Genomic DNA, 23,846 nt, shown 5'->3' with positions numbered 1-23,846 from the left:
TATAGTACTTTTCTTATAATCAGCTAATTTTCCATTACTCATCAGTGCTGAGTAATCGTCACGTAAAATCCATTCAACGGCTACTGCTGTACTGTACTTCAAATGCCATTTTCATCTGTTACCAGTGATATGAAGCATGTTGTGTACAGATATCATGTATTTTAGTAACTCTAAGGTTATTGTAATTGACTTTGTGATCCATTGGTGAGTGCTTGACATTTTAAGGTTAGTTTTGAAATTTTATGTTTTGCTCTAGTGCTAGATGGTTTGCATTAAAAAGACTTTCTCAAGACTTCATAGTTCTATAAATTATCTATAAATTTTTGTTGAAGTGTATTTAATATTTCAGGAGAAGAAAGACCTAAGCTTGACTACTAAAGGCATAAAAAAGAAAAAGGTAAGAAAAGAAAAGTCTCAGTCAACTGTTATGTTTCTGTTTCCTTAGTAAATTAATTATGGGGACCACTGAGAATATAAACAGCTAAAAAGCTGAGGAGTGAGTTGCTTTACTTCAGAGTATCTATTAGCCATAAGTGATATTTTTGATTCATAGACGCATAACTCTTACATTACTGATTTGCACTTTAAGGGTGATAGATGCTTGACATTAAAAAGAAATTCTTAAGACCTCGTAGTTCCCTGTAGGGGGGTAGTGCTGTCAGTGCACCTCATGCGGTGCAATGTAGGCATTACTTAGGGTTCTTTGCAGCGTCCTTTCGGCCCTTAGCTGCAACCTCATTCTTTCCTTTTACTCTACCTCCGTTCATATTCTCTTACTTCCATCTTACTGTCCAACCTCTCCTAACAATTGATTCATAGTGCAACTGCGAGGTTTTCCTCCTGTTACACCTTTCAAACTTTTTCAGTGTCAATTTCCATTTCAGCGCTGAATGGCCTTGTTGCCCCAGTGCTTGGCATGTATTCCTAAAACCCATAAATCAATCAGTTAAGAGATCGTAGTGTTATAAATTCTCCATACATTTTTGTTAAAGTGTATTTAATATTTCAGGGGAAGAAAAACCCAAGCTTGACTACTAAAGGCATAAAAAAGAAAAAGGTAAGAAAGGAAAAACCTCAGTCAGCCTTTATGTTTCTGCAGTAAATTAATTATGGGGACCACTGACAATATAAACAGTCAAAGGCTGAGGAGTGAGTTGCTCTACTTCAAAGTACCTATTAGCTGTAAGTGATAGCAGGTTTTCTAATTCCTGGAAAGAGTAAATTCAAAGTAATTTTTAATTCATAGATGCATGCCTCTTACATTAATGATTTGAATTTAAGGGTGAAAGATGCTTTACATTAAAAAGAAATTCTTAAGACATCATAGTTCTATTAATTCTCTGTAAATTTTTGTTAAAGTGTTTTTAATATTTCAGGAGAAGAAAGACCCAAGCTTGACTACTAAAGGCATAAAGATGAAAATGGTAAGAAAAGAAAAACTTTGGTCACCCTTTATATTTCTGCAGTAAACTAATTATGGGGACCACTGACATATAAACCGTTAAAAAGCTGATGAGTTAGTTGCTTTACTTCAAAGTCTTATTAGCTATAAGTGATAGCAGAAGGTTTTCTAATTCCTGGAAAGAGTAAATTTAAAATAATTTTTAATTCATAGATGCATACCTCTTACATTACTGATTTGCATTTTAAGGGTGATAGATGCTTGACATTAAAAAGAAATTCTTAAGACATCATAGTTCTATAAATTCTCTAGACATTTTTTTAAAGTGTATTTAATATTTCAGGAGAAGAAAGCCCTAAGCTTGACTACTAAAGGCATGAAAAAGAAAAAGGTAAGAAATGAAAAACCTCAGTAGACCTTTATGTTTCTGTTTCCTCTGTAAATTAATTATGGGGACCACTGACAATATAAACAGCTCAAAGGCTGAGGAGTGAGTTGCTTTACTTCTAAGTATCTATTAGCTATAAGTGATAGCAGGTTTTCTAATTCCTGAAAACAGTAAATTTAAAGTAATTTTTAATTCATAGATGCATACCTGTTGCATTATTTGCATTTTAAGAGTGATAGGTGCTTGACATTAAAAAGAAATTCTTAAGACATAAGAGTTCTATAAATTCTCTCTAAATTTTTTTAAAAATTTATTTAATATTTCAGGAGAAGAAAGACCTAAGCTTGACTACTAAAGGCATAAAAAAGAAAAAGGTAAGAAAAGAAAAACCTCAGTCAACCTTTGTGTTTCTGTTTCCTTAGTAAATTAATTATGGTGACCACTGACAATATAAACGACTAAAAAGCTCAGGAGTGAGTTGCTTTGCTTCTAAGTATCTGTTAACTAGAAGTGATATCAGGTTTTCTAATTCCTAGAAAGCGTAAATTTAAAGTAATTTTTAATTCGTATATGCAAACCTATTATATTACTGAAAGCTTTTTCCTTCCATGATTGAATATGACTGATAGTACGTACAGGGTGTTTTTTTAGAGCCCCCCCTCTACAGCATAAACAAAAATTGATATGGACAAAAACAACAGTAATTCAGAACAGGTATTTATTTAAGTTTCTCCCTAAGTATTTAATATTTTTTGTGGCCTCCATCTGCCTGTACCCCATGCATTTGAATGTCTTTTGACTGAGAAAGGACTTCAAGTCTTCCAAGATTTCACTCTTGACAGTCATATGGATTTTTGTTCCAGTTTCTTTTAACAAAGGATTCATCTCTTTCAATGTATTTAGCTATCCAGGAACATGAATGAAGGCATGATCCCTGGCCTCTCTGAAGGTTATAGCCCGGACTCGGTCAATCCATCTGATTTCTTTAGTCGTTATATGGCTGTATCTAATAACTCAGCCTGAAAATTTTTGAAAAATTTTAATAGTTGTAAACTTGGAGATAGGCTGGCTGAAAACTTCATTTCCATTTCTTTGTATTTTGAAACACCTATATAAGGTCAGTTAGTCATAGGAAGAAGCATGATATACGTTTAAAATTCAATTTAGATAGAAATCTCAACATTTTTATTTCATAGTTGTAAAACATGCAATGAAGTTATTCCTGTCATCTGAATTCAATTAAATATCTTAAGAATTTTGCCATCATCTTTTTACGTCTTGTTTTCAGCAGCTGTTCATCATATGTTTTTCTTAAATTTTCATTCATTGTATTGAATATAATATTTAGTAGATTGTGAGTTTTGTATGTTGTATCCCTAGATTTAAATTGAAAAATACTGTGAAAAACTTTTTATGTTTTTCAGAAGGTGAAGAAAAAGAAGTTGAAGAAGTCTATAGCAATGTTGGTAAATGGTGTTTCAGAAAAAAAGGTAATTATAACTTTGGCTTCAGGTGACTGCACAGGTTGGTAGGCTTTAACTGTACAGTACACTATATAGAATTTTACACTACATGTTACATCACCATTTGTCAGGCATCTCCGTATTTGGTTTGCTATCACTTAAGATATGAAATTAAAGACAGTTGGAAATGGTTGGCTATAATGAAATTTAGAATGAAAGCAGAACAATATTTTAACTTTTATTTAAAGAGTTATTGTTTTTGTCCATGCATTTTCCTATACAAGTCTTGACCATGACATAGTTGCAAAACATTTTTTAATTTATACAGTAATACAGTAACTTTAATGTTTTCTGAAGTGAATCAGCCAGAAGCTCTTCAGATATTGATAAAATTTAGATAACAGGCAGTAAATGACCAAAGTCAGTATCACTGTTCCTTGGTAGTACCAAACAGTTCAGCCTCCACTCAGAATTTTTGTACTGTAATTTTGTTTTCAACCCCTTAAAAGGGTTCATCTCAAGGATTTGTTCTGGAGGGAGAGCTGAAATTGGAGTAGGGTAGAATTGGAGGAATAGGACAACTAGGTTGGAAGACCAAAAAGTATGGATTAAAAGAAAAGTCAGAAAGCAATGCAGTGAGGCCAGTTGTTGCAAAGAACATTTAGCCCTGTCCACAGTGTGCCACATGACAGGTCGGTTAATGTTGCAATCGCCATCTTAAACATTTTTACATGGTGTTAGATGGTGAAAAGAGATCACTCCAGTCTTCTGCCTTGTGCCCCCCGTCTGCCTGAATTCCTATCAGGACTAGATCTTCATCTCTATCTTTTCTTTGATTTTTTTGGTCTTCCCACAGGTTTTTGTTCTGCCATTTTCATATCTACTGCTTCTCTGACCAACTGCTCTTCATCCCTTATCAAATAGCCCATACCATCTTAGTCCTTTTTCCAACCTCTAGTTACCCCATCTGTCCACCATTTCCTCCCGTGTAGTATGATCATCAAGTGTACTCTGACCATTAATTGTAACATTATGTGATCAAGCCTTTTCAAAATTTTCTCCATTTTCCTTGTCAGTGTATAGTTTTTACTGCATGGAGTATTATTGGTCTTGGGTATCCATTTTAAGTTTTTGTTATTTCTACTAATGGGACATTTTTATTTACCAGCAATCTAGCCACCTCTCCATTTTATCAATACTGCAGCTACTCTCTTCCTGCTTTCTCAGCTTGTACTTCAGAGCCCAGTTTGTCCCAAAGGTAACAAAATTGTTCTACTTCATCCAAGGCCAGCCTGTCTGTCACAACTGGGATTTTGTTTAAATTAGGTTTGAATATGTGTATAGTTCAAATTGATAAAAATTTGAATAACTGAGAGGTTGCAGTATACATATTTAATGCTTTTATAACTGTACAATGATAATCTCTGTAAGCAACCCCTTCAACATGGTAATCACATTCCTTCCAAATCAGTTCGAGTGGCACTTTCTCATGGGCTTACTAGGGATACATTCATAACCCCTTAAAAACAATAAAGAGTCTGTCATAAAACAACCCTCCAACCAGCTTGACCCTGCAGGGGTCAGTGCTGTCACATGGTAGACTGTAGGCATTACTAAAGGGTGTTTGATACTTAACATGCTTTGTATGTTATGATGTATAGTTTTGTTTTATATGTTTGGTATGCTAATTGTTTTTAGAAAGTTTTTATTACGTTGCACCTTAAAAGAGTTCTTCTGTTTTAGGAGACTATAATATTTGTCAGGAATTAGGAACACTATATTTCATTAATTTAGCACCAAAGAAAAACCTTGATCTTTCACTTATTAATTTTCCAGATAATTGGAAATTTCTAAGTGTCTGCATCTTTATACTAATTGCTCTGCATGCATGAAGTTAGTATGGTACAGTGACCCTAGTAAGATCTTCAAATGAATATAAGGAAATCTTTGTGAATATTTGTGATTTTGCAATATAAAATCCTCAAATTTTCAGTAACATAATAAAAACAGATTTGTCAAATTCAGCCCTTCTAGATATTGTACATAAAAAAACATTTCATCTGTCAGACATGTATAGACATTATTTGGGAATTTTTATTGGTAATGGTGAAAAATGGTGGAGGAATAGCAGTGTTGTGTTATAAAACTTGTGTTTTGAGATACCTTTTAAAGTTGGAAAGTCTTACTGTGGGTTGATGCATCACCATGTTACCGCTACTAAGGTTTGAGGGTAACAATCTCTTTGACATAATTTGTAGCCCTGAGAAGGATGGAATAGGGCCACTTGACAGTTTTGATGGTTAACTGGATAAAGTTATTACTGTGTAACATGCTGACAAATGCACAAAATTAGTTCACTTTGTGTATGAAATCCCCATAACTATGGAACTACAAGTTTTGATGAAATACTACGTATCCAAGTTGTAAAGTGCTGCAAATATCTATAATAAATGTCACAAAAAAATTTTCCCAATATCCAGTGGTTATTGATTTGCAGTCCCTTTTATGCTTCTATAATTTTGCAGTATTAATTGTTCGGTATGATGTTTTCTTAAGCATATGCCACAAACCTGGTGACATAGTTGAAAAAGGCCTAACCTAAACACCCTCAGCCCATGTGGTGATTTGGTTAATCAGTCAAGGGTTTCCCAAATATATGCTGGATTTCGTCGGTGTTACTGCATTTGGCTAACCATATCTTTGAAGCACAGATCAAAGTGCAATAAGGTATTTGTATATATGGAAAATGAATTATAAAAAATTATTTACTTTTTCAATAGCTAAGTTTCTTCTCTTAAGGAACAAGAAGTACATAGCAACTCTCCACAGCTAGATTCTTCCATCATTGATTGTAGTTATGCACAACTCAAACAGATGAAAAAGCAAATAGATGTAATGAAGAGGGTGAGTGAAATGGTTTTCAGCTTGAAATTTGTCCTTTTTGAAAGCTTTTAAATCTCTCATTGATTTTGTGCATGCTTACTCTAGACATGGTGATGGTGTTCTGAATGTTGAAATCTCATCAAATAAACTGTTAAGATATTTTTCTGATTGTGCATCATACAGTGTAATGTAGTATTGAATATATCAAATGAAGCCTATTGAGTAAATGTCTTCCAAGTGCATTATTCCTTTATTAATATACATAAAAAAATCTTTTTCTCCCTAATCAGCCATGGCCAGTTCTTGAATTGACAAAAGCAGGACTTGATTGTCAGATTATCTCAGGAAGTCAAGTGAGAAATCCTGTTACTATGAAAGAAGTTCAGTCATCACTTCTACATTTTCTAATGCCTGGAAGTTTTCCATTACCTTCAAAGTAAGTACCAATTGTTCAGAAAGTAGAATTGAATTGATATAAGTTTTCGTGACCATGCACATTTTTTTCTCATTATTACAGTACTCGTTTTGTGGAAGAGCTTGTTCTGGGTATGAGCACAGGGTCATTTGCCTTTTAGGATGTAGCAGCCTGGTGTGGCTGGATGGCTGTTACAACAAAGGGCTATTTATAATTACTGTACTACCTTTATAATGCTCCAGAATACTGTAATTTAAATATGAAGTAAATCGTTTAAAATTGATGAAGTAAGATCTAGGGCTAAGGAAAATTATAAAATGCAGTTATCAAAGACAGGAGATAAGTTAAGCAGACAGAGTAGTAAAGTAGCATGAACAGAATACCTTTTACAGTGCACTTTATATGTAAATGGTCATGGATAGAATTCCATGACCAAGAGGAAAAACAAAGGAATTTCAGGGAGTTCCATTGGCTGTGTTTTGTCATATTCATGGCTGAAAGTTTTTACTTTACCTTTCTGTTTAGAATTTTGGAGTAATGTTGGCAAGTACAGGGAAGCTAAAGGAATATATAACAGAAACAACCCTACAGGTACATTGTAAGCCAGTCATGGTGGTAAAAATATGCTTATTGTATAAAGACTTGATTAGGAATTTTGACTGAAAACATTTGTTGCCTGGCTTTTGTTGAATTAAATCTAAGCCTTAGTTATTTAGTTGTTTTTGTGGTACTCTTAGCAACTTGATAAGTACTGTATTAGCAACTTGATAAGTATTGGCAACTTGATAAGTACTGTAGAGGAAATCTGTTTAACAAAGACTGTTGTGCCCTTTTTTGTTATTCAAATTGCCATTTTTTCTGATTCATCTTTATTTTATGTTTGATATTTAAGTATGATTTTTGATTTTTGGAGTATTGTATTCCAGTTTGGATGTCAGCAGTATCCTGAGATCTGTAGCTAGCTGATAAAATTGCTAGAACAGGTGGCTTTCATTTCACCAGTAGTAGTTATGGTTTATAGAGACTTGTGAAATGATTTTCTGTGCGGCCATTTTTCATTACCTTAATTATAGATTATATGTACCACTCATCTTGCTGACATCATCCTCCTCCTTCCTGGTCCTGGAGGCCTTAAATCTCCTCGATGCCAAATCTGGAATAGTCTTGCTTGGTGCAGTGTTGCATGTATTGTTGGTTTGAAGTTAAACTGTAATCCCACAAGTGCCCTACCCCCATACCATGGCTAATAAGATGAATAGCAACTGTTTATTTATTTACTATGTGAATTTAATTTTTTATCAATTTAATGTTATCCTTTGTTTTGTGTTCAGTTTTTTTACAAATGATTGTTTTATTTTTGGAAAATTAGCTTGTTAAGGATTGGTCATTTGGCTTGTATTTTTTAGGTGTTTAAAATTTTTCCTTCATCCTAAGTATTGAAATTTTATATTGGCCTTATTTGTGCCATTTGGAAAATTGCTGTTGTAAATAGGGGACTTCATCTGTTATCTTCCCATAGTAGAATTGAATCATTAAAGGGAATGAGTTTGATCAGTGACTGCCATTGCCACATCTCTTGGCCCTCTTTCTCTTAGCTTCTAAGTAGCTTCTTTATCTCATATCCATTGGTACTGCTTTATTTTGGTCTCTCTTAAGTTGGTCATATAACACACTGTCAGTCAACCTCTTCCGGTAATCTTTTTTGTGTGCTTCACTGACTTTCTTTACCATGGTGACTAACCTTTAGATTAACCTGACTTATTTAAGTCTCCATTCCCTTCTTCCCTTCTTTTCCCATTGGTTTTTACGTTTAAAAAACTTGTGTGATAAAATTTTCCAGTGTACTTTCATCTCGTGTATTTTGCAGGTTTGTTAGGCTTATGTGGCGACGAGCGGTATCTCACACTGTGGTTGCTGTTATTGAAGGATTCAGTGTTGGAATCCTTAAGAAATTCTTCAGGTGCAAAAAGACTAATAAGAAGAAAGTTTTTTCAGCTGATGAAGCTGTAAATGGTTTTAGTGACATGAGTTTTAGTGAAATATCAGGGAGGAAAGATACATTACCGAAGTGGCTATTACAAGCATTACCTCGAACTTGCTCTTCTTTATCACCTATAGCTTTTGAAATCTCGTCTAGTCGTACGTCAGTGCCACTGGAAGATCTGCTATGTGTAACCAATATTAATAATATTACTTGGAATCCTCTAGAGAAAAGTAAGTTTTAAAAAATCCTCCAGAGAAATGTTGAGAGTAAATATATTATTTTAACTTCAGTGATACCCTAAACAAGTGCTTTAAAGCTGGGCCATTGCTATTCAGGAGAAATAAGTTTTTGGGTACAAATGCATACTTTTTACCTTATTTTTAAACTTCTATTTTTATTAATAAACTGTAAAATCCTACCACACGTATTGCTGTATATTTTTACGTACAGTCATCATTAATGTTTTTACATCAGTTTTTCCCTGCATGGAACCAAATGGGAACTGAGTGCTCTCCGCTGCTTTATGTCTCGAATTTTTTGCCCAAATTCTATCCAATCTATGTCTTCTTTTATTTTATGCTCATTTTCCAGGATTTTTTGGGCCTCCTACAAATCTTCATTCTGTTTCTCATTTTTTACCATGTGTCTGTGAGATTTCAGTCTTTTTTCCAACCTGTGCATGCTACATCTCTGAGCAACTTCCTTATTTTTGTTTTGTTATTATTGCACTCCAGCCATAAATCATAACATTTGTAGCCACTTCTTTTTGAAATGGCCATTTTCTTTATCAGTGCTTATATATCTGTTATATAAAGTAGTGTAGGCATTACATGTTTCACTGCTTTTGCCAATGGTGCTCACAATAAACAAGTGTAATGACACTAATTCTCTCTGTCTGTTAGTACACAACAAAAACATACTGGATTTAGTATAAAGTATAGGAAAATCAGTCATATTTGGGTCTGAAAGCATGGTGCAACATGAAGACTAGTATTGAAGTATTTTGTTACTCAAAAAATCTTTTTATTTTGCCCCGTGCTTAGAAATTATCTGGCCTCCTTTTCCATATTCCTAGGCGACTGTTTTTTAAACTTAATCAGTATTTCAAAATTGTGTTTTATCAAATTAATGTGAGTTTACACTTGGAAATGTCATGATTCTGAAATACAGTACATCTGTTTGCAATTTTTTTTGACTGAAGGCCTTTTAATATTTTCCTTTGCTTGGTAATTATTGTGTTTAGTGTAAATGCTTTGGTTTTTTGTTTTTAATATTAAACTCTGTAACTGAAAGTAATACAAAAAAATCATTGCATTTTAAGATCAACTGAAGAGTTGGAATTTGCATAATTATCTAAGAATTTATTTTTTGTAACATGTTTAGGTGGGTCTGGTAACTGCACATCTGACCAGATGGAAGAAAACAAGAGCTCGGAGAAAGCTGACCATGAATCATTCGTAGCCACTGTTAGTGATAGTACTAGCATAAATAATGAAACCGACTCAGAAAACGGAGACCTTCCTCCATCCGACAGTTTCGATAGAAGGCAGCTACTACTTACTCATTCGGATTTATACCTTTTCAAGTATCCTGTGCCAATTATAAGGTCATATCTGGAAAATGGTTTTGTATATTCAAAGGATAAATATCAAAAGGTATGGTGGATTCAGTACTTGATTACATTTTCCTGCTATTCATTCTTCTTTCTCATCCCTGTCTTTGCTCATATAATGTCTAGAATCTGAAGCTGTTCTAACCTGATTTAGTATGTATGTATTTTTGGAATTCAAGGTATGTTTCTTGAAGAATTTAGAGGGGGTAGGGTTTTGTTGAGTACACTAATGGATTATAAGGTAATGTAATTAATCTTTTACCAGACTATTTGGTTAAAAAAATTTCTTTTACATTTTACAGGTGAAACCATCTTCCCCTATGTATGGAATTGATTGTGAAATGTGCTTGAGTGTAGAAAATAGACTTGAGCTGGCAAGCATATCAGTGGTAAATGAAGACTTGAAGGTAAGCAGTCACTGTATTTTAATCATTAAGGGTGTTTGTCATTTGCTTATGTCTAATTTAAAAATCTTGGAAGTGGTGTGGGTTTTGTTATGTTAGGCTTTACTCGACTAACACATCATTGAGTCCCATCCTCCAGCCTCTCTCTTAACAGGGGTCTTGAGCCAGTGAAAGTTCTTCTTCTTAATATATCAGTGCTGGGTGACTGTTATAGATTATGTCTAGTCTTTGGGTCTGTTGCTCATTTTCATCCTATGAGAAAGTTACTTTTAAGTCTTGAACATAGGGTGCTCAGATGTGCTTGATGTGTGTGCTGCGGGGAAGAAGGAAAGTTATCATGTTAGATAAGTTTCAAGCAGCAGTTCATTAGTTTAAATAAATTTGTACTCGATGTTCCAGCACTAGTCTGTTTTCATGTCGGATATTATTTAGCAATCTTTTAGTGATTGAAGTTATTGTAGTATCATTTCTTATTTTGAATGTTGTCATGTGTTGCAATTGAAGAGAGTACCAACTTTTTGTTTTCAAATGCAGTGACAGTATATTAATTGACTTTACTCATTCCTTTGATGTTATGTGAAGTGTCATTTAGTAAATGTTGAACTAGTCTGGATTTCAGCTCGTGTAAACTTTCAAGGAAATCGAGAGGTGGATAAAGCAGCCAAGTCTGTATTGTTATTTACTTCTGCAATAATGCTAGCAGACTTCATACCCATATGGGTAAAAAGAGAGGGCATTATGATGGGAAAAGAATTAAAATGCAACATGCACCTTTCATTTACTGTAATTGGTAGTCATAGTCCATCTTTTTCCTTGCTTTTACATTATTGATATTTCTTTTATTATTTTATAATGGTAGTAACTGTCAGAGGTGTTCTTGACTGCATGTAGCAGGGAGGAGTGATGTTCCTGTAAGCTTTAGTCAACTTCTGGATCACCAGTCCATATCCTCAGGTTTTTTTAATTGCTTTGTTCCTCGTGTAAAGCCCATATCTCCAGGGTTTTTTTTTTTACTGCTTTGCTCCTCAATGAGTTCCCATTGTGACATGATTGATTACTGTTGTATTTTTAAAAATGTAATATTGTTGGTATGCTGCTCTTTTCCTTTTATAGATTTTCATGTTGTCCTCTCTACTACATATGTATACAGTATTACTAGAGGAAAATACAAAAGTTGCTGTAAATGATTGTGACCCACTTGCAGTCTGTTATAATGAATACATGGCTTGATTTATTGAATGGCAAAATGGATAACAACAGACTGAAGCAGATTAAGCCCACTGTAAGGGTGTGGCAGTCATATTTACAAAAATATTATTTAGGTGTTGTCGTATTATCTTGAGAATTGGGAATACCAGTTTAATACAAGTTTACTTAAGGCCATCACTTTTGACTAAATTCTCATCTTGAGAGATTGCAAACAGAATTAAAAATAAAACTTTAATCAAATGGCCAGCGTAATCTTAATTGACAGAAAATTATTTTTCTTAGATTCAAAAGTTTTAAGAGATTTGTCAAATCTGCATGTTATCCCAGTTATCAAATTTTTGTGAAGCTTTAATGAGATAGTGTATAACTAGTTTTAATTTTTTAAAAGAACACGCTCCTCAAGGCAACCCTGTGTTAGTTCACTTGAACTCAGCACTCTGGTTTTCTTCAGTAACTAATCCCCTTTCCATAGAAATGGCTAAATTTTTTTTTTTTGTAATTGAATAGCATGTTATTAGTATGTTACTGAGAAACCATCAACATTGAATATATGCTCAAGTGTTTTTCCATGTTATTTCCGTAGTAAAATATATATAAATTTGAGATTTGATTTTTCAAAGTAATTATAGATGATTCATGCCATCTATCTTATATAAGAGTAAAATAATTTCCATAACAATTAGAGATAATTGTAATCATGGGTAAAATTACATTGCAGATGTGCCTTCTCCAGTGATCGGGGAACCTTCTCCAGTGATCAGTCCAAAGTATTGCTGTAATGCTGCTGTGTGTAAATGGACATTTTATCACCTATAAATGACTTCTTTTTCTTAGAAATCTGTTGATATTTCACGTGCTAACTGTCTCTCCTGTCAAATAGCTATACTGTGTGGTTGGTTACAGATGTTTCTTGTTAATGATGATCACTAAGGATTTAAAACTTAAGTCTCCATTTAGTGAAAGTTCCATGAGTTCAGTAGAACCATCTTATTGCTGTCCTGGGTTTGATGCTAATCTGTTCCAGAAGAAACGTCGAGATGTGAGTCAGTCGAGATCTGAATAAATTTTTCCTATAAATAACTGAAAATGGATTAATCCATTCTTGACCACCAGTCATTACCCTAACCTTGCCTTTTTATACAAAACATTACACAAATTACAATGAAATAAGTTGAGATTTAAATAACTTACTGTATTAGATGCACTTTTTTCATTTTTAAATGTATACTGTATAAAAAAAACTGACCTATATCCAGTGTGGCGGTATTAACGTTGGTTAACCAAGCACCATAGCCTAGGCTAGGCTAGCTACCAGTATGTACTGTAACGGGTAGACACAAAAACTGTTGCTAATATAATGAAACATTTTAAAACAAGCCAAATTATGTATGTTATCACAAACTTAAAAAAAATTTTCTAGGTTACATTAGCAGCTTGTGGCATGAGTGGATGCAAACAAACCAAAAAGCCACCCTGGTGGCCTATCGTGGTAATATACATTAAATATTGTTTACATTCAGTATTAATTTATGGTAAATTTTATACAGTCTGCTGGAATAGTGTAAACAAAATCACTTTTAAAATATCTTTCAATAAAGTGGGCTTGAAACAACTGTGGGAACAACGCCAACTAGCAGCGGCTAACTGAAACACTTTTGTTTACAGACATCATATGATTCATTGGGTTGGATTCCGGTTTGTTGTTCGAGCTCCGATGCAAAATTTACTCCAAATTTCACGTCAAAATCTGATTACATTGAGTTCTGATACAGTCGAGGACCGGGGTTTCATGGTATCTCCAAGATCAGTGGTAAAATATTAGTAATATAGACTATAACCAATAAAACAATTTTCTTCTATTTTTTTTTTTTTTCTTTTTACTCCAGTGATTTTGTAATAGTCATAACTTTATAAGTTTAGGTATCAAGACTTCAAGTTTAGGATTCAGTTGTCAAGGTATAATACTGTAGATTATTTTATATTTTCACAGCTTATTTACCACAAACTGGTCAAGCCAGAGAAGAAGATCATCAACTACCTTACACAGTTCTCAGGGTTAACCAAAGAGATGTTAGAAAATGTTACTACTACTATACAGGATGTACAGAATGATCTTCGTGCCTTGCTGCCACCAGATGCAATTTTTGTAGGCCATTCATTGAACTCTGACTTAAAAGCAATGAAGGTTGGTTCTTTTAATTTACTTTGTTTTTGGATAGAATATAGAACTAGTTCTTTTAAATTAGTTTTATTTTTGGTTAGAATGTAAAGCACAATGGTAAATGTTGATTAACATTTAATATTATTAATAGATATGGAGTGATTGACTACTATTATTGTTTGTAGTGGAACACTGCTTACAGATGTTTTACACAGCACCTTGGATATGGTTTTTTTTGCCCTGTGCAACTATTTGTTTGGTCCCATTGTATTGCTTTCTGCCTAGTGCTCTTCATCTGTTCCCTTTGGTATTTTCCCTGTTGTTCAACTTTACCTTTACCTTTCTTTGGTTTTCATCTTTTGAGACCAGATCCTTAGGATCTGTGAGTCTAGAAATGAGATAAGTTTTCAGTGCCACGTCTCAGAAAATCTTTTGGGTAAGACCTGAGAGTCCAAGAAATGAGATTTGATTGTCTTCATTTCCCACTCTCAAGAGAAAATCCTTTGGACAAGGACAAGACCTGAGAGTCTAAAATGAGATTCAATTGTCTTCAGTATCCACCTCTCAAGAGAAGATCCTTTGGATAAGACCTGTGTGTCTAAAAATAAGATGCAATTGTCTTTAGTTTCCACCTCGTAAGATAAAATCCTTTGGATAAAGCATGAGAGTCTAGAAAGGAGACTTCGTAAGATAAATCTTTTGGGTAAGACCCGAGAATCTAGAAATGAAATTTGGTGGTGGTGTAAAATAATGTATGATGGTAAAGGAAATATTGTTATTTATCATATATATATTGGGAGCTAATTGAAATAGAATCTCTGTTCACTTGGAGAGAAGAGCTTATTTTATCCTTTTTATATAAGAACTATTCCTGACCCCACAGTTTTGGTGGCTGGAGCCACTACTACAGTGGTAGTAGGAGTAGTTGGGAGCAAGAGGAGGCAATATTGTACCCAGTTTGAATCTGTAAATGATGCATGAAGTCAAAAGAGTCAGGTTCAATCATTTCCTGCCTTCACATCCACTAGGCATTATTTTCCATCAGTATAATAATGCAGTTTGGATTTATCGGTCTTTGTGTGCATTTTTGTAATTTTTTCAGTTGTCGACACTTTTTAATTAGTACATATCTGTCCAGTAGTTACAATGAGCCCAATAATCTCAGTGTAAATTTTTTTATAAGACATTTGGCACATTTTCTTCAATTTGGAAGTAGCTGCTATAATTTTCTGCCCATATTGTTGATAAAGCTGCTAAAGCAACAATTAGGACCAGATAAAAACTACCATTTATGTTAGTTACTATTTATCACTCAAGTTTAACCCATGGCTGTATAATAAATAAGCCACATCCTGATCCCTGAATGCATAACGTAATGAATAACACTGTTTACATTATATGGGAAATGTGCAACTTCAGCCAACAGTGAATGTCAAGGTTTGGAAATTAATCAAGCAAATTTTTTATTATCTTCAGCATTTTCAACTTACCCAATCATCAAATCTTGAACGGAAACTCCAGCAGGGAGTCAGGCCTTATATCTCAGCAGTCAAAATAAATTACCTAATGATGATAAAAAATAATTGCAGTAGGAGAGATCAGTATTACAAAATTTATTTATACCTGTTTTTTTCCACCATAGACAAATGAGAGAAGTGGGAAGAAGTAATTATACAAATATATATTTGGTCATTTTTGAAGGGCAGTGGCCATTTTACGGGGGCAGTTTTTCAGTAACCAGAGAAAAAACTAGAACCCTTGAAATGTTAATATTTTTGTCTTTTACTGTGCAGGTTTTTATTTGTTAATTCCTCACTGGGTATGCTCTCTCATGACTCAAAATTAATTTCCCTTGAAATTTTCAGATTATGCATCCGTATGTGATTGATACAGCTCTGGCATATAATTTAAGCTTTAACAAGCGTAGACCTTCATCTTTGCAAATTTTAACAAAATTATTTTTGGAGCGAAAAATCCAAATGAATCCCGAGGGTCATGATCCAACAGAAGATGCAATTGCAACACTTGAACTCGTTCAACTGAAACTGAAAAAAGGTTTGGGATATTGTGTTTTATTATGTGACAAGATGCTGTTTAATTTGCTATGCTGCAGAGTTTTTTTTTTAATTACTAGATAAAGGAGATTAGCAGCCTTAACTTTCACTACACACAAGTTCCATAATGAATTATTACAGGGTCTGGATGTTTGCATTATTTACCATGAGAGGAAGTAATTGCTTTTAGTTTTGCTTTTCTTGTTAATAAAATAACTCCGTTTAAGTTTGTCTCCTTTTTGTTTCTGCAAGTCTTGTAAGGTTGACTTGTTTAATTATTAAAAATTATAGTGTAATTTCTGTATGTCTTTTACTGTACTTATATGCTAATTAATTGGTAAATTCTCTCTCAATAATATAGTACTCTGTAAGGAAAGGGAAATGCAGACAGTCACATATATTGTTGAAGGATAATGTATTTTTATTTGACCGATTATACCACTTGAGAGACTGAAGTAGTGAAGAACACTATTGCTGTACAGTAATTCCTAACTTAATGCTTTGAATTTTATTAATAGAGAAATGGAACTGAGGGTTGTAAAGCCTCTTTTTTTTTTTGGTTAGTTTAAAATAACTTGGGTTTTTAACTACTTGCTTTTGATTTTTCAGGTTATGCATTTGGAAATGTTATTGAAGGTTATAGACTACAGAATGGGTTAAATATTCATCCACAAGCTTCCCTGAATGGATCCCCTGAAAATTATTCTAATATATTTCAGGTCAGTGGTGTTGCCTTGATCTTTATTGCTGTAACTTTTATACACTTTTTTATAACGTTTCACTTTTTTATAACATTTGAACTCGAAGTTTCATACTGTATGAACTATCTTGGTTTTTTTTTACCATCAAGAGGTAAAATAAATCAACAGTTTTATTTGGACTGTTAATTTTTTATCAATACACTGACTAATTTTGTGTAATGCAGTGAACTAATCCAGGTCCGTATGCCCAGAATCATGAAATTTGCTATTCTAGATGGTTTGTATTTTTGCATTTTTTGTACTATATTGGAATGACAACTTCAACACTTCAGAAGTTCCAATTCGAACTGGTTGAGCTGCTAAAGTCTAGGAAGAGTATACTTGTATAGTGTAGTGTTGCTAACTTTAGCATTTGCTACTCTGAAGTGGGTTATGTTGAATATACTATACTCATGTCATGATTGTGTGTTTGTGTGTGTACTGTGTACATAGCTTATTCAATTATCATAACTCTGGGATAGTAATTACCTTGGATATTACATAGTTGCTTCTTCTCAGTTTAATCCGTAGTTGGGGTAACTGTTTTAGTGAGCCACCTCCAGCTGATTCTGTCTTGAATGGCTCATTTTATATTTGGTTTAGCAGATGTTTTACGAACAGATGCCCTTCCCTACTCCAACCCTATTTAGTTGGTCTTGGGACCAGTACTTTAGCTGGGTTGGGTTTCCCTCCCCATTGGTGGCAAGGTTGAATAGTAGGTAGCTTATTCTAACTAATGTCTTATCAGACAAATAGAGACTTAGAAACTGGAGCTATGAGGATGCATCCTGTTGGGCCTATTGGTAGGCAGTGTATACTGTATACCTCATAAGAATTGTAAATTCCTTCATCTGTATAGTTTTACTACTGCAGATGTAATGCAAATACAAACAGTTTTTATTAAATGGCAACTCATCATTCTAAACGGTTTAATATATTACCAAGTCTTCCATGCTCATTACAGATAATCTTTTTTCTGTACCCATTACTCAGTGGTCTGAGGTTTAAGAATATTTCCTTTGGTATTTTCTCTGCATGGTCTTTCATTATCATCATACTGTATTTAAAAATAGAAAATATTTCTATTTTTTAAGCCCTGTGTTTACAGCATAGGATTTCTCCTCCAAAAGGAGACGAGGACCAGGGACTACAGTACAGACTTTTGTGTTGTGAAACTGTTGTCATAAAGAATACACCCAGACATTAGGTCATGTCAAGAAATATTAGCCTCACTTTATGCATGTGACAATATGCAGTATGGCCGGACATCTTATATTATTGGACAAACTGAAGTAGTTTCAGATGATTTTTTCAATTAGTAGAGATATGGCTGTAGCCTTGTATTGTGCCGAGTCTGAGTACACTGAAAAGTTGCCAACTCATTTATTCAAATCTCCTATACTTAAATGTCAGAAAGTCTCTAATTAGGGAAACCAGATAATTGAAGGTGTAGTGTTTTACATCACTGATTTGCTTCCCTAATAAATCACAAGAATGAGAAGCTTGTAGCCTACTGGACGTATCATTGTAAAATTGGTTGTACCGTAAATCGACTACAAAAAAAATTTCAAGTCCTTTGACTCGACCTAAATGGTCGAAACACAATTGTAAAGCTAAAAAAACTCATTCTTTATTCAATCAACCTTCATTTTGCAACAAATTGGAAGTCTCTAGCACAATATTTCGATTTATGGTGAATTTTTGAAAAAAACTTTTCGAAAGTAACTCGGCTGAAAAATTTCAGAAATTCTTTCGTCATTTGGTAATTTTTGCACTGTTTTATATTAGCCGTTACATAAAGTTTTATATATGAAAAGCATAAATACAAATCACATGGTTGTAGCTTTATTTGCATATTCCAATAACTGCCAAAAAACCTTCAGTCAAGAATGAGAAATGGTAAAAAACGCAATTGTAAGCTAAAACTCTTACATTCTTGTAATAATTCAATCATTTACCTTCATTTTGCAACAAATTGGAAGTCTCTAACAATATTTCAGTAATTTGACGTTGCCAGAAATACAAATGTTTGACCGTTTTATAAGTCATTACATAAAGTTTTATATGGAAATGTGCGCAATTTCATATAGAATACAACAGAAAATAACTCATGGTTGTAGCTTTTTTATCAGTTTGAAATATTTCATATAAATCGATAACTGTAAAATTTCAACCTTGGACAACTTTAACTCGATTTAAATGGTCAAAAAACGCAATTATGCTAAAACTCTTACATTCTAGTAATATTCAATCATGTACTTCAAAACAAACTGGAAGTCTCTAGCACAATATTTCGATTTATGGTGAAAAAAAAAAAACCTTTTTCATGCGTCTTAAATCTATTCTTTTCACGTTGTCGTAATGGCAGCATTAGTCGTTACATAACTTTCATATATGAAATGTGCGCAATTTCATGTAGAATACAACAGAAAATAGCTCATGTTGTAGCTTTTATCAATTTTGAAATATTTTCACATAAATCACGAAACTGCAAAATTTCAACTTTAAGCTAAATGGGGCTAAAACTCTTACATTCTAGTAATATTCAATCATTTTATTTTGCAATAAATTGGAAGTCTCTAGCACAATATTTCGATTTATGGTGAATTTTTTGATTCAGTGGTAACTCGGCCGAACATCTCAAAACGTCACGTTGTCATTGCACCGTTTTATATTAGTTGTTACATAAGTTTTATATATGAAAACCAATTTCATGTACAATACAACAAAAAATAACTCATGGTTGTAGCTTTTATCAGTTTTGAAATATTTTCATATAAATCCGATAAATAGCATGTAACTCGACTGAAAGATGCAATTTAAGTTAAAAAAACTTACAGTCTAGTAATATTCAATCAATTAGCTTCATTTTTCAACAAACAGTGCACAATGTTTCGATTTATGGTGAATTTTGCCATTTTTTTGGTGAATTCATGCACCATTTTGTGATAATATTTTCTCTGTGTTACTTTAACAATCTGTTATATACCTCGCAATCCAGTGCAATACAACTAAAAAAAGTAACTCATTAGCTTTAACCGTTTTGCTTACAGCGATTTGTATACAATTATATAAGGTTTTTTTTCTGTCATATATTCCAATATTTATATGATAATGATATTTTTTCATTTCTGATGGTTTGCATACTAAACTTCAGGCAATGAAGAAAAAAAGGCAAAAATATAATCTTAAAAACCGTGATTTTTTGAAAAAAACTGTTTTTTGTAGTAACTCGACGAGCATGCCATACTGAGTGCACCTCACTCATCTGTTTTTGCACCGATTTTGCAACCTCATTGTGAAGACTAAAATCAAAGTTAAAACTACGCGGAGGTTAGTACATCTTGGTACATGTTGGATTGAATGCAGCAGTACTTATTATTATCAAGTAGTTGATTCAGTGGTCTGCTTCAACTACATTCAGTAATAATAATATTATACCAAAGCTGCTGCAACCACATTAGATTACTCCCCCTTTACTGCCTGCCACCTTCTCTGTAACATTCATTCTGCTCCAGTGCCCAGAGTCAAACAGTCTCCCTTGAAACTCTTCTGGGTTTCATAAGGGTATTCAACTCCGTGAGTGCCATCACTGTATCTGGTTTTTGCAAGCGTCCCTAGCTGCAATTTTCATTCCTTTTACTCATCTGTTCATATTCTCTTACCATGTTCTTTAAAAGTTGTTTCTGCATCTGGAAGGTTTTTTACTACACCTCTAAAATCTTCTCTAATTCCTTCAATGCTGAATGACCTCATAGATCCCACTGCTTGCCCCTTTGGCCTAAATTTTATAAATTTCATTCATTTCATTTCATATGGGTATTTAAAGACTTGGGCATGGTCAGACAGTCTGTCTGAAAGACTTGAACTAGAAGGTTGGTAATCTGACTGCTTGCTGGCATTTCGAGGCCAAGCATCTGGCAAGACAAGGATTTGCTACTTTTCCTTCTGGAAAGTGACATATCACAGTAGGAGTGAATAGATCTGACTGCAGTCTTGCAAGCTAACTCCTGAACATGGCATGCTTGAAGTAGTTGAGTGGGCTGATAGGTAACCTGCACTGGTGCTTTGGCTGGAATATATTGACTAAAAAAACAAAATGCCATCGGGAAGCCCACTGGTGTCGCCCTGACCTTTACTGGCCTAGTTTGCCCATTGCATTGCCAGCCACATTCGCTTTTGGTTGGGTTGTTTATGTGCACGAGTATTTATGCCAACTTGTTACTTGCATTTTATTCATCTTGTGTAAAATTCTCCTGCATGTCAAAGATTATTTTCCCATTGAAGGGAAATCTGAAACCCATTATTGCTGAAGAAAAGAAAAACCTTGCAACAAGTCCATGTCTCCAGTTGTGGTAGATCCGGCTTCTGTATGCATGTCTTGCTGTGGAAAGGAGTGTTCTGGAGAAACCATGTGTGATGAATACAACGGATATGGTTGACGTAGCCTAGCACTGAAAAGAGAGTTGCACTTCAAAGGAATGAAAAACAATAATGTTCTAAAAATTCACTCATTCTGTTCTTTGCATATTCAATAATAAACACACAGGATTAATACAGACACCACCCTACTTATAAATGAGTTACGTTCCGGATGGCCGTTTGTAAGTTGGTTATTGTACTCTTCTTGCCTATTAAGTAAGTATGATAAAAAATCATACAGTACTGTATATTTTTTCATCCTAAAACACAATACACTTTACACACAGTACTGATGTACAGAAAAGGCATGCAAAACAAAATTTTAACTTAGAGGTAGCAAAGGGGTGTTCTGAACACAATTTTAATTTGTGATCCCGTTTGTTTGTATCTAATGTTTTAAGCTGAATGTTCGCAAGTGGGGTGGTGTCAACACCAATTTTCATTCTTGGCAAATTCTTGTAACCAAAACATTTCTTCTTCCTTGGCAAGAACTGAACTAAAACTTGACTTAGTTGCCTTAGAGATCTGTTAAGTCATTCATACTCCTGTAATTAACGATGTGTAATTAAAGATGTAATATTTAAACACTGAGTGGAAGGCAGTAAGTTGAAATTTGTCACAATTGTGGCAATTAAGAGTTGTTTTTGTTTTTCTAATGAACATAACCTGCATAGCTTACCTTAAATATGCATAGAACACTTACAGTTGCCTACAGCCTTGCCTAGCCTAACCTCAAACATTCTTGGAACACTTATACTGGCCTGCCTATTGCACCCTATCCTATCCTAGCATAGCCTAGCCTAGCCTCACCTAGCCTGGCCTAGTCTCAAACATGGTTAAAACACTTACATTGGCCTGTAAGGTAGCCTATCCCACATTAAACATGCCTAGAACACTTATATTGGCCTACATCCTGGCCTAACTGCCTTAAAACATGAATAGAACACTTGTTTTTACAGAAATGCAAATCACCTTTTGTACTGGAGTATTCTTAGCACAAGCTGGAATGGCTGTTGAACTTGGTAATAAGGTCGTTAGCTGGTGGTTATGGTGGGTGAGAAGGAAAATACCTCAGCTCGCCTACCATCACCAAGCATTTTTGTGAATGTCATTTGGAGCAGCGTCTACTTTGGAGTATCAGTTGGTTCAGGGTAATTGTAAGGAAATATACTGTGAGTATCTAATCTTAACATGGCCCCAAGATGTCTCCCCGTCTGCTTTCACTTTTGACATGGCATGGAAGGAGAATTTGTTGAGCTACATTTTAAACTCATGACAGCCAGCATAAGAAGCCTTTTGGGAGATTTTGTTCATTCATTTTAGATTAAGCCAGCCTTGTGCTGGCACAGGCTCTTGCTCTAGGGCAGCCATCAAGGAAGATTTTATGGTTCTCCAATTTCTTCCTTACTTGAGCAATTACTCTGTCAGTCCCACTCACAGCTAAGGCACTACTGCTCTATCATCCCATATGCCAGACAAGAGTAGAATACAGGAGTCATTGCATCCCCTGATTGCATATGTGATCTGTAGCATGACAGTTGTAGGTAGGATTCAACTCCAGTTGCTTGTCAGAGATGACCTCCACCTAAGGAGCAAATCATCTCTATAAACTTATAAAGGCAATGGTTTGTATTTCTGTAGGAACAAATGTAAAGTTATTTTATTTTTCAAAGGTATACAAACCAAAGATTTGTATAATAATCACACCTCGGCCACCCTGCTTTGGCCCTGAGACCGAAGGAAAATCTGCTAGGTGACATCGATTGAGTGAGGGGTATTTCCCCACTCAATCCCTATAACCACCAGTTAATGACATTGTTGCCAAGTTCAGTTATCATTCCAGCTTAAGCTGAAGGTGCTCTTATATAAGTTAAGTTAGGTATATCTTAGTTTAACCAGACCACTGAGCTGATTAACAGCTCTCCTAGGGCTGGCCCGAAGGATTAGACTTATTTTTACGTGGCTAAGAACCAATTGGTTACTTAGCAACGGGACCTACAGCTTATTGTGGAATCCGAACCACATTATAGCGAGAAATGAATTTCTATTCACCAGAAACAAATTCCCCTTGTTCTTCACTGGCCGGTCGGAGATTCGAACTCGCGACCAATAGAGTGGTAGCTGAGAACGGAACCCGCTCACCCAGCGAGAACTTCCTCTTATATAAAAGAGCATGGTGTGCATACATAGGAAAATATAAATTACCTAGAAAATTTGTTATATTAGCCTACATCGTAGACTGGCCTACCTTAACTAGCTTGGAACTCTTATGTTGGCCTACAGCGTAGCCTACCTCAAACATACTTAATGTCTTACAAGCTTCTTCCAATGCTATCCATGCATTGCTTTGCTTCCTCTGTGCTAAACCATTGATCTGGATGGTGTTGAGAGAGTACAGTATTAAATTCCTCCCAAAACTCTTGGAGCACTCTGCCAGATTGAGCTGCTTTTACACCCTGTGCAAATGATTGGCATAAATAGTTTGCCTTGAAAGCAGCTATCTAACCTTGTTCCATGGGTTGCATTGGTGCTATTGTTTCAGGCAGCATTTAACTACCTTTCATCAGGATGCAAGTCACCTATATACTGAGGGTGTCCTGGTGCATTTCCCACAGTCAGTAGAATGGAATAATGTTTTGCATACAACTCTCTTGCCTGTGGAATAAAACTATAAAGCCAATCATCAGGCAGTGCCAGTGCTATTCAGGC

General features: G+C 34.5%; 1 protein-coding gene and 1 long non-coding RNA gene across 14 annotated transcripts in view; one reads left to right on the top strand and one right to left on the bottom strand.

Moving 5' to 3' along the window:
* Rexo5 (RNA exonuclease 5) overlaps nucleotides 1-23,846 on the top strand; it is a 40,819-nt gene that overhangs the window by 7,123 nt on the left and 9,850 nt on the right. The window contains exons 3-16 of one of the 10 annotated variants that reach the window (XM_067113347.1): nucleotides 350-397; nucleotides 1,010-1,057; nucleotides 1,377-1,424; nucleotides 1,746-1,793; nucleotides 2,117-2,164; nucleotides 3,218-3,280; nucleotides 6,053-6,157; nucleotides 6,427-6,572; nucleotides 8,419-8,765; nucleotides 9,919-10,190; nucleotides 10,450-10,554; nucleotides 13,751-13,945; nucleotides 15,787-15,976; nucleotides 16,585-16,694. In XM_067113347.1, the coding sequence (XP_066969448.1) occupies nucleotides 350-397; nucleotides 1,010-1,057; nucleotides 1,377-1,424; nucleotides 1,746-1,793; nucleotides 2,117-2,164; nucleotides 3,218-3,280; nucleotides 6,053-6,157; nucleotides 6,427-6,572; nucleotides 8,419-8,765; nucleotides 9,919-10,190; nucleotides 10,450-10,554; nucleotides 13,751-13,945; nucleotides 15,787-15,976; nucleotides 16,585-16,694 (1,773 nt within the window). Of the gene's footprint in view, nucleotides 1-349; nucleotides 398-1,009; nucleotides 1,183-1,376; nucleotides 1,425-1,745; nucleotides 1,794-2,116; nucleotides 2,165-3,214; nucleotides 3,281-6,052; nucleotides 6,158-6,426; nucleotides 6,573-8,418; nucleotides 8,766-9,918; nucleotides 10,191-10,449; nucleotides 10,555-13,750; nucleotides 13,946-15,786; nucleotides 15,977-16,584; nucleotides 16,695-23,846 lie in introns of those variants that run through there. The other 9 variants (XM_067113346.1, XM_067113352.1, XM_067113349.1 and 6 more) reach the window with 9 other exon arrangements.
* Nucleotides 20,810-23,846, bottom strand: part of LOC136844346 (uncharacterized) — a 237,903-nt gene continuing 234,866 nt past the window's right edge. For all 4 annotated transcript variants that reach the window (XR_010854824.1, XR_010854826.1, XR_010854825.1 and 1 more), the window contains one exon: nucleotides 20,810-21,169. This is a non-coding gene — a long non-coding RNA (uncharacterized lncRNA). The remainder of the gene's footprint in view (nucleotides 21,170-23,846) is intronic.

This window comes from Macrobrachium rosenbergii, chromosome 12 (assembly GCF_040412425.1).
Source record: "Macrobrachium rosenbergii isolate ZJJX-2024 chromosome 12, ASM4041242v1, whole genome shotgun sequence".
NCBI classification, from domain to species: Eukaryota; Metazoa; Arthropoda; class Malacostraca; order Decapoda; family Palaemonidae; genus Macrobrachium; species Macrobrachium rosenbergii.
The sequence above is the reverse complement of the archived record's forward strand: the minus strand, read 5'-3'. Positions and strand labels throughout refer to the sequence as shown.